Consider the following 13,406-nt stretch of genomic DNA (forward strand, 5'->3'; position numbering starts at 1 on the left):
ATCTTGCCTGGATTAAGGTATAGTTTGTTTACCCTCAGTCACTTTACCACAGACTCAAGACACTGGCTCAAAGCCTTCTCAGCTGCCTCTGGAGGGTTATATAATAAAATGTAAACCTGCATGTCATCTGCATATTGGTGACAACCCACTTGAAGCTCCTGATCTCATCCAAAGGTTTAATGTAAAGTTTAAATAACACTGAAGATAAAATAGACTCTAGGGCACTCCACACATCAGGTCCCAACTAGTCGACACTATCTCCTAGGGAAATTCTTGTTCTACTTTATTCACCAAATATCATGGCCGGCCATATCAAATGCTGTTGATTAATCTACAAATATCTATTTACTAAAACCTTTTTAAGCCATCTTTCCACCCAATCAGGGTCCACAATATCAACCACAATTGATTGCTCTTATTCAGATGTACCTAGAGATCATCTACCAAAGCCAATAATATTGATTCAGAGCCAAACCCTGGCCTGAAAGCAGACTGGAAAGGGTCATGGGCAGATGTTTCAGCCTGAAATGCCAGCCGTGACTCTTACAAGCTGCTCAATCACCTGCCCTGTCTATTATAATTATATGAAGAAGTAAACATAAATGGGTAAATATACCTCAAGCAATGCTACTGTAAGATTATCCTGGAGGGAAACAAGTTTTCTTGAATTTTGCATGGAAATGTGTATTTTCTGTACAGTTCTGCAAAGGACGTGAAAATCAAAAGTTGAGGGGGGTTTTGGCCCAGTTTCTGCACAGAAAGCCCTACTCACAATGACTCTGCAGGAAGTCTTTAAGGCACCAGAGCTACATACATCTCAGCCCAGTCCATGAGCCTTTAGAACAAACATCACAATCAAGACATCCCATTAGTTCCATGTAAACAAGGGGAAATAAGATATACTTATTTACAAGCAATTACCCCTTTCCTCTTGACATACAGATTTTAAATCTGGAGGTCAACTATTCAAAGAAAAGTTTTTTTAAAAATGACTGGCCTATTGCATGATACTAAGTAGCTCTCTGGATCCTGGCCAAGGGATCTGTCACTGAGCTTCTTTATAACCAATAGCTAAGGTTCCGGAAGCTTCTCAGTACAACTGAGGAAAAGCTTAGGAAGCCTCTCTTTATGGACATTGTGTACAAACCTTCCTTCAGTTCATGTAAGATGTACATTATTTATGGCATACAAATTTTCTATGTACACAAAGTGGATCTTTTTATATAGCGGAGTATTTAAACATGCAGTCTCCACATCTGCAGTCTCAAACAATACAGTCTAGCAAGACTTGCACCATATAATTTTGCCAACTGTGCCACTCAGTTCTTTGTTAGCAGTCAACAATTGTGTTTGGAGATTTCTTGCTTACAAGTTACAGTCTTCTTATTTATAAGTTAATCTCAATATATAGTTGTAATGAAAAGGTCAACTCCTAAAGTTCCATGCTAATAATGATCACTGACAGAAATAGACTATATCAACAAAGTTCACTTCACTATGAATTTTTTGGTTCAGAAGCAGATAAATCATGCAGAATATACGCAATGTTTTTACTGAACTTTCCTTGCTTATGGTACCAATTTTCAAAATTATTGGCTATTTTAATGTTTCAAAACTAGCATTTCTTAGGGTGAGTAAATTCTATTTAGATAGGAAAAGGGTACGAAGGAACTAAAATTCTATTCGGATAACTAATGTTAACTAGTGTTATCCAAATACTAATGCTGCTATCATGTTTGCACAGCTAAGACACAAATCTGAGATCACATAAAGATTAAAACCAAGGAAATGCAAAATTGAGAATTTCAGGCCTCCAAGGCCACCATAGAAACCTTAACACTGCATTGCAACATGATATAGAAAAAAGAATAGCTACTTCACCAAAATTCAAGACCACCAAAAATAAGCAAACTGTGTGTATAGCCAACTGGACTAATATTTTATATTTGAGGTGTATTGAGATGGGTTGGAAATAAGTTACACGTGTTTAAATTATTATCAGTTATTATCAGTTGAGAGGTCCACTTTATGAGTGGATTAAGGGGCTGGCTATATAGACCCTTAATTCAGTTTGAGAATAATATATGTCAGTGCAGTAAAAGCTATGCCAGCCATTAAATATAGCAACTGCTCACATATTTCCTTCGTTTTTAGCCTTTAATTCACTAACAGTTTCCCCCCATTTAGTCATTACCATGCTGATTAATTCCATACTGACACACTGTGTAATGCATTCTGCTACAGTAAAGCTTCCTGCATATCTTCAGATGTCCACTTTCAAAGCTGGACTGTTAAAATGCATCCCTCCCTAGCATCTCTATACCCTGCATTTTCCCATTATTACAAAAAGTTTATTTAAATATAAAAGACCGCATTACATGAGAGCAGACATTTATTGGGCAACTTGAATAGTGTCACAATTCATAATTTATCTACGCAATCTTAGACAATTCAGAAACTAAGTAAAACAAAATTTGAAAAAAAAGGAAAATTCATTCATGGAAGTGTATAGCTCTGATCATTTTGAGACATAATATAGTTCGTAGCCATCAGTGGATTTCTTCTACCGTTATCTCTTATTACAACAGCATTGATATTTTAAACCCTGGTATATGGAACACGAGTATGATAATGAAAAAGCAAGCTATGTAACTAAAATATTAACCAAAAGGCAAATATCTGGGACTGGCCACACTAACTCCTAAAATAACATACGTATCTAAATAAGAATCAGGCTGTTACATAATTTTACAGATAATTGGAAATTCATGTTAGTGGGTGAGGCAAGCCACAAAACTTGTATGCTCTATAGAGGTGGCTTCTGTAGACTCTGTCAATTTTTTTGAAAGACAGCGTAGCTACTCAAGATAATTAATCAAGTTGCGTTTTGATTACTCCTCTTCTTGGAAAGATACTGACTGAAAGCATGTGCATCACTGGCGCCCCCTAACGACAATCACGATCCCACCTCTTCGATCACAACAAGATCATCGTAGACGACAGACTGAGAGAAAGGCTGCGCTGATAAGTAGATTAAAGCGAGGAGACTCGATTTCTGTCTATTTTCGCAGGCTGATCCTGTACACGGGCTTGAGAACACTGTACTTCAACCCTCCCGGCAAGTACGTTAATAAACACATCATTCATTTGGATTTCAAATCCGCACCAGCCATCTACAGCACGGGGTCAAAAGGACTAAGAGAATGCATCCAACAGCTAGCTAAGCACATGATGTCTCTTATTTTTTTATTTAATTTCGGGGACACAACCTGTTCGATCCGAACAGAAATTAAAGGCAGCTCTCGCTCTCTCCCCCCCCCCCCACGATGCGAGAAGAAAGGAGGCTATCGGGGAGGGGGGGGAGTTCTCCGGCTGCAGCAGCGAGGCGAACAACATTGCGCACGCCACGATTCCCGAAAGGGAGAAGAGGCGGCTTGCCGTTCCCACCCAACAGCAGCGACACCCCCCCCCCAACCCCCTCCTTAAAACAAAAACCGACAGCATCCCCCAAACGCCATCTTTTGACACAAAAGCAAGTTGAGGCTCCCCGGGCGAGCCTCAAAAAGTGAGAGGCGCGGCGGGCACAGCGCGCAACAGGGAGAGGGCACCCCCCTGGGGGCGGGGGGCAAATCCATCCCAGGGGGCAGCCCCCCTCCCCCTCCCCTAGCCGGCCGACCTACCCACGCCGTATTTCTCCTCGTCGGTGGGGGTCCACATGCCGCTCCTGCCGCCGGCCGGCCCCTGCCAGTGCGGAGCGGCGGCGCCGTGGCGCTCATGGGCGAGCGGAGGCGTCTTCTCCGGGTGAGCCCGGGGCCGCTGCTCCGTGCAGCCCCCCGGGCACCGCGGCTGCGGCGGAGGCGACGTCTTCGCCGCTTTCCTGGGCCGGGCAGGTGAGCTGGGCGGCCGGGGGGGGTGTGGAGGCGGGGGCCCGCGGCTTCCTTCCCCTGGAGAGCAGCAACAGCCCGAGCGGCGGCGGGTGGCTGGGCGCGGGTCAAGGAAGCGCGCGGCGCGCGTCCCCCCGGCCCCTCGAGGCAGGACGGCTCCTCTGGGGGCTCGCCTTAATCCGGCCGCCAGGGCCGGCTGGCCGGCCGGCCTCCGCTGGTCTCTCCCACGGTGACGGCAGAAGGCACCGGCGGCCCCTTCCACCGCCTCTCCTGCGCTGCTGCTGTTGTTGCTGCCGCCGCCGCTGCTGCTGAAGGACTCGCGCGCCCACCCACTTAGCGGCCCGGCGCATGCGCGGACGCTTCTCGCTCCCCAGCCTTCCCGCGCGGCCTCGAGCAGCCTCGTCAACGCGGACTGGCCAGGCTGAACTGGAGCGGGAGGGCGAATAAGGCGCGAGGCTTTCTGGAGCCTCTTTCCATACGACGACTCCAGGGCTCTGGGTTTTGTTTTATTATTGTTGTTGTTTTTTTAATTTACCCCCCCTCCTTTTCCCATTAAAATTTCTCTGCTTCACAGACAATGCGCATCCTTCCATCAGCCTCATGTGTGTGTGTGTGTAATGCCGTCAAGTCGTATTCGATTCACGGCGGAGGGGCCGTGGCTCAGTGCCAGAGCATCTGCTTGGCATGCGGAAGGTCCCAGGTTCAATCCCCGGCATCTCCAGTTCTAAAGGGACTAGGCAAGCAGGTGATGGGGAAGACTCCTGCCTGAGACGCTGGTCCGAGTAGATGATACTGACTTTGATGGACCCAGGGTCTGGTTCAGTATAAGGCAGCTTCATGTGTTCATGTGACCTTATGAATCAGTGTCCTCCAAAATGCCCTGTCTTTGACAGCCTGGCTCAGATCTTGCGAATTGAGGGCTGGGGCTTCCTTGATTGAGTCCATCCATCTCTTGTTGGGTCTTCCTCTTTTCCTGCTGCCCTCCACTTTTCCTAGCATGACTGTCTTTTCTAGTTACTCTTGTCATCTCATAATGTGACCAAAATATGATAGCTTCAGTTTAGTCATTTTAGCTTCTAGGGTCAGTTCAGGCTTGATTTGATCTATAACCCACTGATTTGTGTGTGTGTGTGTGTTTTTGGCAGTCCACAATATCTGTAACACTCTCCTCCAACACCGCATTTCAAAGGAATCTACTTTCTTCCTATCAGCTTTCTTCAATGTCCACTTTTCACACCCATACATAGTAATAGAGAATACGGTGGCCTCATTTACCCTCAGGTATTTGCTGCCCCTACATAAGCCCCTACACCCATTTCCCCATCCTCTCGACCCCCTGTGGCCCCTTGGTCCACAGGGTAACGAGAGGGTAACTAGGAAAGAGGACAGCCTCAGTAGCTGCTGATTTGTGGAAGAAATCCTATTGATGATGAACATTAAATCATGCTTTTCTACAACTACATGAAACTGCTGGATGAGGTTATCCAGACTAGATTTGGGCTGGGATGTTACCAATATGTGGTGATGCTCTCAACTCTATCTCATGCCTTTAGCCGATCCCAGGGAGGCTTAGTCTCTGAAGGCAGTTTAGTGTCTGAAGCTTAATTCATACTAGATGGAGGTGCTGCTGGTGAGAAGAAGGCTTGGCCCAGAATTCAGGTGTCACCACCTGTTCTGGATGCCCTCTTGAAGGAACAGGTCCATAGCCCTGGGGGGTGCTCTTGGACCCGGTACTACTGCCAGGTAAATAGGTGCCAGCTGTGGCCAGGAGCGCCTTTTACCAGCTTTGACTGTGTGACACCCCTTTTCACTCCCACTCACTCACATACCACAACATCTGTCACACAGGTTCAGGATTACAGGTAAATCAGGCAGTCACAGCACCATCCATCTTGCCTCTTTTAAAATATATGGACAGCCCTGATCTTTTCACATGCTAGGTCCCCACTCTCTCATTCACAGCGACATTATCAGACATGGTGCCTCAATCCTCTTTAACAATCACCCCTCACTCAGACATGGCACAGAGCTGTTGGGGGCTGGGACACAATGGCTGCTTCAGTCACACACTGCCACACCATGTCCTACTATATATATTTATAAAGACCAAGATCTTAGTGTGTGTGTGTGCACACTTCTTTCCTTGAGATCATACATATCCAGCCCATGGGATTTGTTTAATCCTATGTTAACTTTTGTCTGTGGTTTGAACGCAACACTGAAATGGAACAGGTAGATGAATATGAAGTTTCTTCACAGTTGAACTTTTGAACCATAGCCCCATTCAGGCATTCTTGAGTCTTTGTTACAAGTTGGCTTTCAGTCAGTGGCAGGTAGCCCTTAAGCCACACCTTCTTCCCTCAGCCAGCTGTTTCTGACTCAGCTAATGGCTGTTGAACTGTCCCTCTCACCAACATTTCATCAGCTCCCATTGGTCGCTCTTAGGGAAAGCCAAAACCTAACCTGTCCATCACAGAGTGATTAACCAGCTCTGGCCCTTCCTTGGCAGAAATGATCTGGCCACTGTGGTACATGCCCTGGTTACATTTAGATTAGATTACTGCAATGCACTCTACATGGGGCTGCCCTTAAAAAGTGTTCGGAAACTTCAGTTGATGAATGCTGCAGCCTGGATATTGATTAGAATGGGTTGTAGGGACCATATCACTACAGTCTTGTTCCATCTACACTGGCTTCCATTCTGCTTCTGAGCTCAATTCAAGGTATTGGTATTGATCTTTAATGTTCTTTATGGCCTGAAACCAACATACCTTAAGGACTGCCTTCTCCCATATGAACCTATCCATTCACTCCGGTCATCTTTGGAGACACTGATTCGGTTGGCACTGCCATCTGAGGCTAGATGGCTGGTGACCTGAGAAAGGGCTTTCTGGGTTGTGGCACCAAAACTTTGGAACTCCTTCCCCAGGAAATGTATCTGTTTCCCTCTATTGGTGTCTTCCACCAGCAGGTGAAGACTTTTTTTTGTTTCATTTGGCATACCCCCAATAATGGTTTCTGGCCCTCTTCCCTCATTCTGATATTGTTTGTTTATGTGTTTTTATTGAATTGTTTTATAATTAAAATTTTTGTTTTTAATTGTTCAAATGTTTTTATGTGCACCACCTTAGGGACTCTGATTGGGTGGGAAAGCATCATAACAATGTTTTAAATAAATACAATAAATCATATCTGTAACATGAAAAATTGCCTATAAGAAATGAAAAAGCTCTTTAAATAAATAATTCCTACTATGTGATATTAGTAGATATCCTTCAACAGAAGGATATGAGGTAATGCTACTAAACAGAATGTCATTGAAAACTGAGAGTGCGAACCTGACTGGCCAGTGTCTGGAGCAATGTTAGAGATTGACTAGCAACAGAATGTGAATGCTTAGTGTGAAATAAGAGTGTAGTTGGCTGGCAGCACACAAAACGAAGCAGGGGTAGAGTGGAATAACAGCATCTTGAGTAGAGGGATAGTGCAGTATCAGTGGCTACAATGGAATGACATGATTTTGAGTGGACAGCAATAAGTAAGACTGATCATGAGTAGATAGACGAGGCCAAGAGAAACAATAGCAGAATGATATGTAGAACAGAATTATGGGAATTTATGTTGAACTCTTAAATAGAATTGTACGGTCTAGAGTGAAATGATAGCATGTAAAATAACTAAAGTTGTAGACTACTCCCCTATTATGCACCTCTAGAGTTGTGATGTTGGAGGGTGATATCCATGAAGGTTTATCATATGCATGTCTGTTTAATTAAAAGTAAGTACTATCAAGTAAACGTGCTTAGGACTGAAGCAATTCACTTTTGGAAGCTCTGACCAGGCTCTCACAATGATTCTTGGCTGTAATATCACCATCATCATTATTTTCCTCTTGCTGATGCATATTTCCTAGAGGAATTCTATATCAATTAAATGCAGGGAAAGAAACTAAAGGGCCTTTAACTGTGATCACCTGTCAGACAGGGTATGGGTTGCTGCTTGCATTAAAAACTTCATATGCTCTACAAGTGAAATTACAGAGAAATTGCCTAAAGTGCCACTAGGCTATAATAGACTTAGATCCTACTTCTGTTGATGCAAGTGCATGCATGCAGTCAAGTAGCAGATTGTGGAACAAGGCTCTTTCCTCTTCCGCAACTCCACATGAGATACTAAAAAAAAAAGGGAAGAATCTGCTAACAAATTTAGTTGCAGCTGTCACTGCATGCCATGTTAGGGTATGTGTGTGTGAATGAACCATTAATTGGGCATAATCCAGAGAAATTTATGTATGTTAAAATCCAGTTGTAATCAGTGAGACTCAGAGGTATGAGTGTATGTTCTATTCAGTTTGTGTGTGTGTGTGTGTTAAGTGCCATCAAGTCATTTCTGACTCATGGCGACCCTATGAATCAATGTCCTCCAAAGTGTCCTATCCTTAATAGCCTTGCTCAGATCTTGCAAATTGAGGGCCGTGGCTTCCTTTATAGAGTCAATCCATCTCTTGTTGGGTCTTCCTCTTTTCCTGCTGCTTTCAACTTTTCCTAGCATTATTGTCTTTTCCAGTGACTCTTGTCTTCTCATAATATGTCCAACTCCAAAGTACAGCAGCCTCAGTTTAGTCATTTTAGCTTCTAGGGTCAGTTTGGGCTTGATTTGATCTAAAACCCACTGATTTGTTTTTTTGGTGGTCCAGGGGATCCGTAACACTCTCCTCCAACACCACATTTCAAAGGAATGTACTTTCTTCCTATCAGCTTTATTCAGTTAACTGCTTACAATTTCCAGAAATTATAAAGGCAGAGAGGAAAATATCAATGGATTTGGGGGGGGGGGTTGAAATATTTTCTGTATCTAGTTGGCTATGAATACTCAGCTTTTGGTTATCCTTTAACAACAGAAATATTGGTGTTGATGCTGAAATTCTCTAGCACTGATCAGTTGCTAGAAGACTGGGAACTGAATTCAGTCAATCCACCCCACCCACCCCAAACCGTTAATCAACACTACAAGAGCTGAGTATGTTGATAATTTGTCCAGAATAGCTCTCAATATTTGGCATCAAATCACCACCACATTTAACAGATTATGATTGTTGCTCTTCTCATAGGTTGGCTCAATTTAGAGTTGCTGAGTATTTTTACAAGGTCAGCAGCAATATTTCTTGAATGTTTGTTTGCCATCTTTGAGAGTGCACAACAAAGAAAATCAGGGTTTTGCCTAGTGAAGGAGACATACGCTGAAAGCATTTTATGGGAAAACAGAGGAGGGAGGAACACTATTGCCTCATTTATTTTCTCTTGTGGTGCATAGAGGGCACCATGGAAGCATTAGGAATAAAAGTCAGCACTGTTCCTCAGTATGGCTGTTTCTTCCACACTAGGGCAGGTGTGTATATTTGCCTCCTTGCACGACATGGACAGGTGAACATTTTCCCAGATGGCTTCTCCAGATGAAAAGCCACATGGCATCCTTGCAGCCTTTTTGCTGTCTCTTTAGCTGCAGCCTAACATAGTAAATAGCAGCCATACAATATTGCTGATGGGAAAGAAGAGAATCAATGATATGTGCTGACTGCATTTGTTGACTGGACAAGCAGCAGCCCGCAGATATTTTGCACCATAGCTCCTGAGCTGATTCACCTTACATAAGCAACAGCATGAACAATTTATCTGAGTAATGCAAATTTGAGCATAAGTTCCCTTGTACCATATGCATGTCAAAAATTAGTCTCCAATGGAGCTTCCTAAGTGTGTTTAAGATTATAATCTTAAAGGCTATTCTAAACAAACTCAGATTTTACAAATCATGCAACTGGTATAGGATGGTAATAACTTTGTTTTGTACTAGAGTTTGCAGAAGGAAAGGCACAGAACTGGAAGGCTGGCCTGAACATGAAAATGACTAGCTGTAGCACATCACTCTACTATGTGGCTTCTCATTGTTACCAGTATTTTATGGAGTGACTTATGCATGGGCTATCATACTGAATGCTTGATATATCAGAGTGACCTCCAACAAGAACCTTATAACTTCTTTCCATGTTAGGATTTCTACTTGCAACCATGGATTTTTCAAGATACTTGAAGAATTCCAGTTAAATTCATAATTGTATATTGTCTTGTGTTAGCCTACATATTTAAGGGTATCGCAGGCAATGTTTTTGTCAATCTTGCTTTTCTTTTCCTTTGATTTGCAGCTAATGCCAAACTTGATTTGGGGGTGGTGGACTGCCTGGAACCATTCCCTTGCAGGACAAGAAGCCACCCTTATGGAGCATTCACCAAGTAGAACCCATTAGTAACAGCTGGAAGTGACAGGTGTGGCCCATGGGTGATAGAGACCTAGACGTCATGCTTCTGAAGCTGGAGGGTGGGGGCCTGCTGCACCAATACCACAGACCCCTCCAAATGCTGCCAACTGGACTATGTGGAGACCCCAGACAGACCCCTCTGCATCTGACAAGCAGCCCTTGGGCCTTTTTTGTGGATGTTATTCTATGTTTTACAGTATGCTGCAGGTGGAGATCCAACAGGGACAGCTGTGACTATGATCAAAGACCCACCATTTCACCCAGAGGCTTCCCTGCATAACAAGCCTGACCTTGCAAAACATCAATGGTATGAGGGCGGCTGACCCTGCTGGTCATCTGCCTTAATGGAAAGCTGCACTGGGAGAGTGACACCTGTTTCCCCACAGGAGAAGCACAGGTATGGACAGCCTCCATGGTTCTTGAGCTCTGGGAGGGACAGAATGGTGCCTGTGCAGAGCACAGGGGGAGAGAGAAACAGCCAGCCAAGAAAGGCTTCCAGTCCCCTTAAGCATGGAAAGGCTGTCTTTCAGCAGTGGGAAGCTTGGCTGGTCAATTTCAGGGGGTCTAGCACTATGGAGGCCTGCAGGGGCCTCACAGTTCCCAGGATCCTCAACCCCTATTTGGGTATGCTAATGAGTAGCCAGAGTGAGATAAAGCCACAGATTTGGGCCTTTCTAGGGGATCATAGCCAATAGGGATAAGGGCAGCGTCCATTGTGTGCCTCAGGCTTTTAGATGATCACGTTGGGTGAAATGTCACCCTAGTGAAAAACAACCCCCAAACGGGTGGTCTGCCACTTCTGTGCCACCTCCCTTTCATTCCAGGGCACTGAGAGCTAGGAGAACCCACCTCTCTGTAGCTGGGTTCACTGGGGACAGCACCATCAAGGGAACAGCCATCTGTACACATCCCCAGCTAGTATATAGTATTGGACCTTACATTCTTAACAGTTGCTTTCTTGCAGAAAAGACTAAGTATTCATATAGTAATACATTTTCGATTTGAATGCTTACCCTAATTTAATTTTAACCTATTCAAATCTTTACATCCTATAAAAATGTAAAATTAGCCTATAAGAAGTTATTTGTGTTTCAGTAAGGCTTTATATTCAGTATTATACCCCAGTACCGTGACTGTTCAACAGGTGTGTTCCCTATGTAGCTTCTCCTTTTACATTTTGTAAATAATTAAATATTGCTTCATTCTGAATACTGCAATATTTGCACAGCAGTAATTCCATAAGGCACTTGGACGTATAAACATCGCCTTCTATTTTCTCAGCATATATGTTCTGTGTTTATGTAATGAAGCAGAATGAAGGTTGCAGAGCTCAGTGAGGTTGCTGTGGAAACCTATTCTGAATCTTTGTGCTACTGTGGATCCACAGTCTATGATGTCCTTATATCACTTATATCATCCAATAGAGATCTGTAGTAAAACTCACAGTCCCATACTTATGCAGATTTCCTATTTATTTAAATATAATCCCATTATGACCAACCCTGAATTTCCAAGGCCTTGTATTATGATTTTATTATCCAATTTTTGAAAAAGCAATACATATTTCTTTTAATTGTTATGGCTAGGAAGAGCTTTATACCATTCTGAAGATGCTATTTGCATTCTAGAAAGCTGCTAGCATTAGGTTTAGAACTGACCAAGGAATATTCATTTTGGTTAACAGACCATGCAGTATTTGTTCTTCTGAAAGGCTTCCATTCCTTAAAGGTTGTTGAATACGAAGAAAGGCTTTTGCTGTTGGTTTCAGCTTTGTGAAAATGTAAACAAATTGACATTCCAGAAGCTAATCTGATACCTGTTTCCAGTTCTGACATTGCTTTCTATCATTTAAAACAGAGTATAAAGAATCACCACTAGTGCTATTTCCATGGGTTAGAGGGCTGGTTTAAATGAATGGAAGCACCACCACAGTTCTTCCATATTGATTCAGGAGCATGGCATACATGTGAATCACTGGAGAGGCTACAGAAATTAATTTGGCATTCAGCACAGAATCAATCCATCTCAGAGGACTATTAGCTGTACAGCATAGGATTTTGTTATTTAGAGAGACAGCACTGAACTGTTCTGTAAAGATACAGCAGGTATATTTTATTGCAATGGATGCAAAGGTCATATAATAACACTTGCCCATTATCGTGCTGTCACTTATCACAGTTCTTCTCTGTTTCATGTGTTAGTCACAGCAGCCTGGCTATCAAATTATGGTAAACATTCCATGGTAGTTATTTTTAGAGAAATCCTTCATTATTCTAGCTGATACAGAAAATGTAGAAACCATTCTATGAGGCATGTGCTAGACTACTAAAAGAAACTATTGTTGCATAAATATTTCCAGAGTATAGCAGTAACTTCACATGCTTTCTCTGAAATCATGCAGAAAAATGGCAAGAAGCTGTGTGCAACCATGCTTTTTAGAGCACTAAGATAAATGGCAAGGAGCTGTCCATGGTTCTGGGATGCACTAAGCTTCTAATGGCTGTTCTTATTTGCCAACAACTCTTATATATGTCACAGATCCATGCTGAATATGACTTCATTAATGAAAATGCAACTAGTAAAACTAAATTATCCTAAATGGTTTTTTCTTATTAGATAGAATGATGTGGCAATTATCAATCTATCCCTGCAGTCCTTTCTGTATCCTGTCATATGCAAAATATTATTCAGAATGTTTGAACACTGGGTATTATAACGGTTGTTTTATTTTCAGACCCTTTCCTAATAATCCCCAGCATAGAGTTTGCCTTTTTCACTGATGTTGCACATTGGGTTGACACTTTAATGGAGAAATCCACTATGACCCCAAGGTCTCTTTCCCTCTCAGTCTCAGCAATTTCAGACCCCATTAATAGATACTTGAAGCTGCATCACTGTACACTGCCTTACATTGAACTTTATTTGCCATATTTTCCCCCACTCATTCAATTTGTGGACCTTCTCGTGGAGTTCTTCACAGTCAGCCTTGGTTTTCATCATTCTAAATAATTTTGTGTCTGCTAACTTTGCCACTACACTACTCAACACCAGTTCCAGATTATTTATGAACAAATTAAATAAAACCAACCCCAGTACTGAACTTTGTGGAACCCCATTGCTTACTTCCCCCATTGCAAGAATTGTCCATTTATTCCTATTCTTTGCTTCCAGTTTAACCAATTTTTTGCTGTGGCTCCGTGGTAGAGCAT

At 43.0% G+C, this 13,406-nt stretch overlaps 1 protein-coding gene across 3 annotated transcripts in view; it reads right to left on the reverse strand.

Moving 5' to 3' along the window:
• Positions 1 to 3,726, reverse strand: part of DOCK3 (dedicator of cytokinesis 3) — a 209,864-nt gene extending 206,138 nt beyond the window's left edge. For all 3 annotated transcript variants that reach the window (XM_056855260.1, XM_056855269.1, XM_056855252.1), the window contains exon 1: positions 3,681 to 3,726. In XM_056855260.1, the coding sequence (XP_056711238.1) occupies positions 3,681 to 3,717 (37 nt within the window). In that variant the 5' untranslated portion in view covers positions 3,718 to 3,726. The remainder of the gene's footprint in view (positions 1 to 3,680) is intronic.
• Positions 3,727 to 13,406: the final 9,680 nt, after the last annotated feature.

The sequence above is a fragment of the Euleptes europaea genome, chromosome 1 (genome assembly GCF_029931775.1).
Source record: "Euleptes europaea isolate rEulEur1 chromosome 1, rEulEur1.hap1, whole genome shotgun sequence".
Lineage (NCBI taxonomy): Eukaryota > Metazoa > Chordata > Lepidosauria > Squamata > Sphaerodactylidae > Euleptes > Euleptes europaea.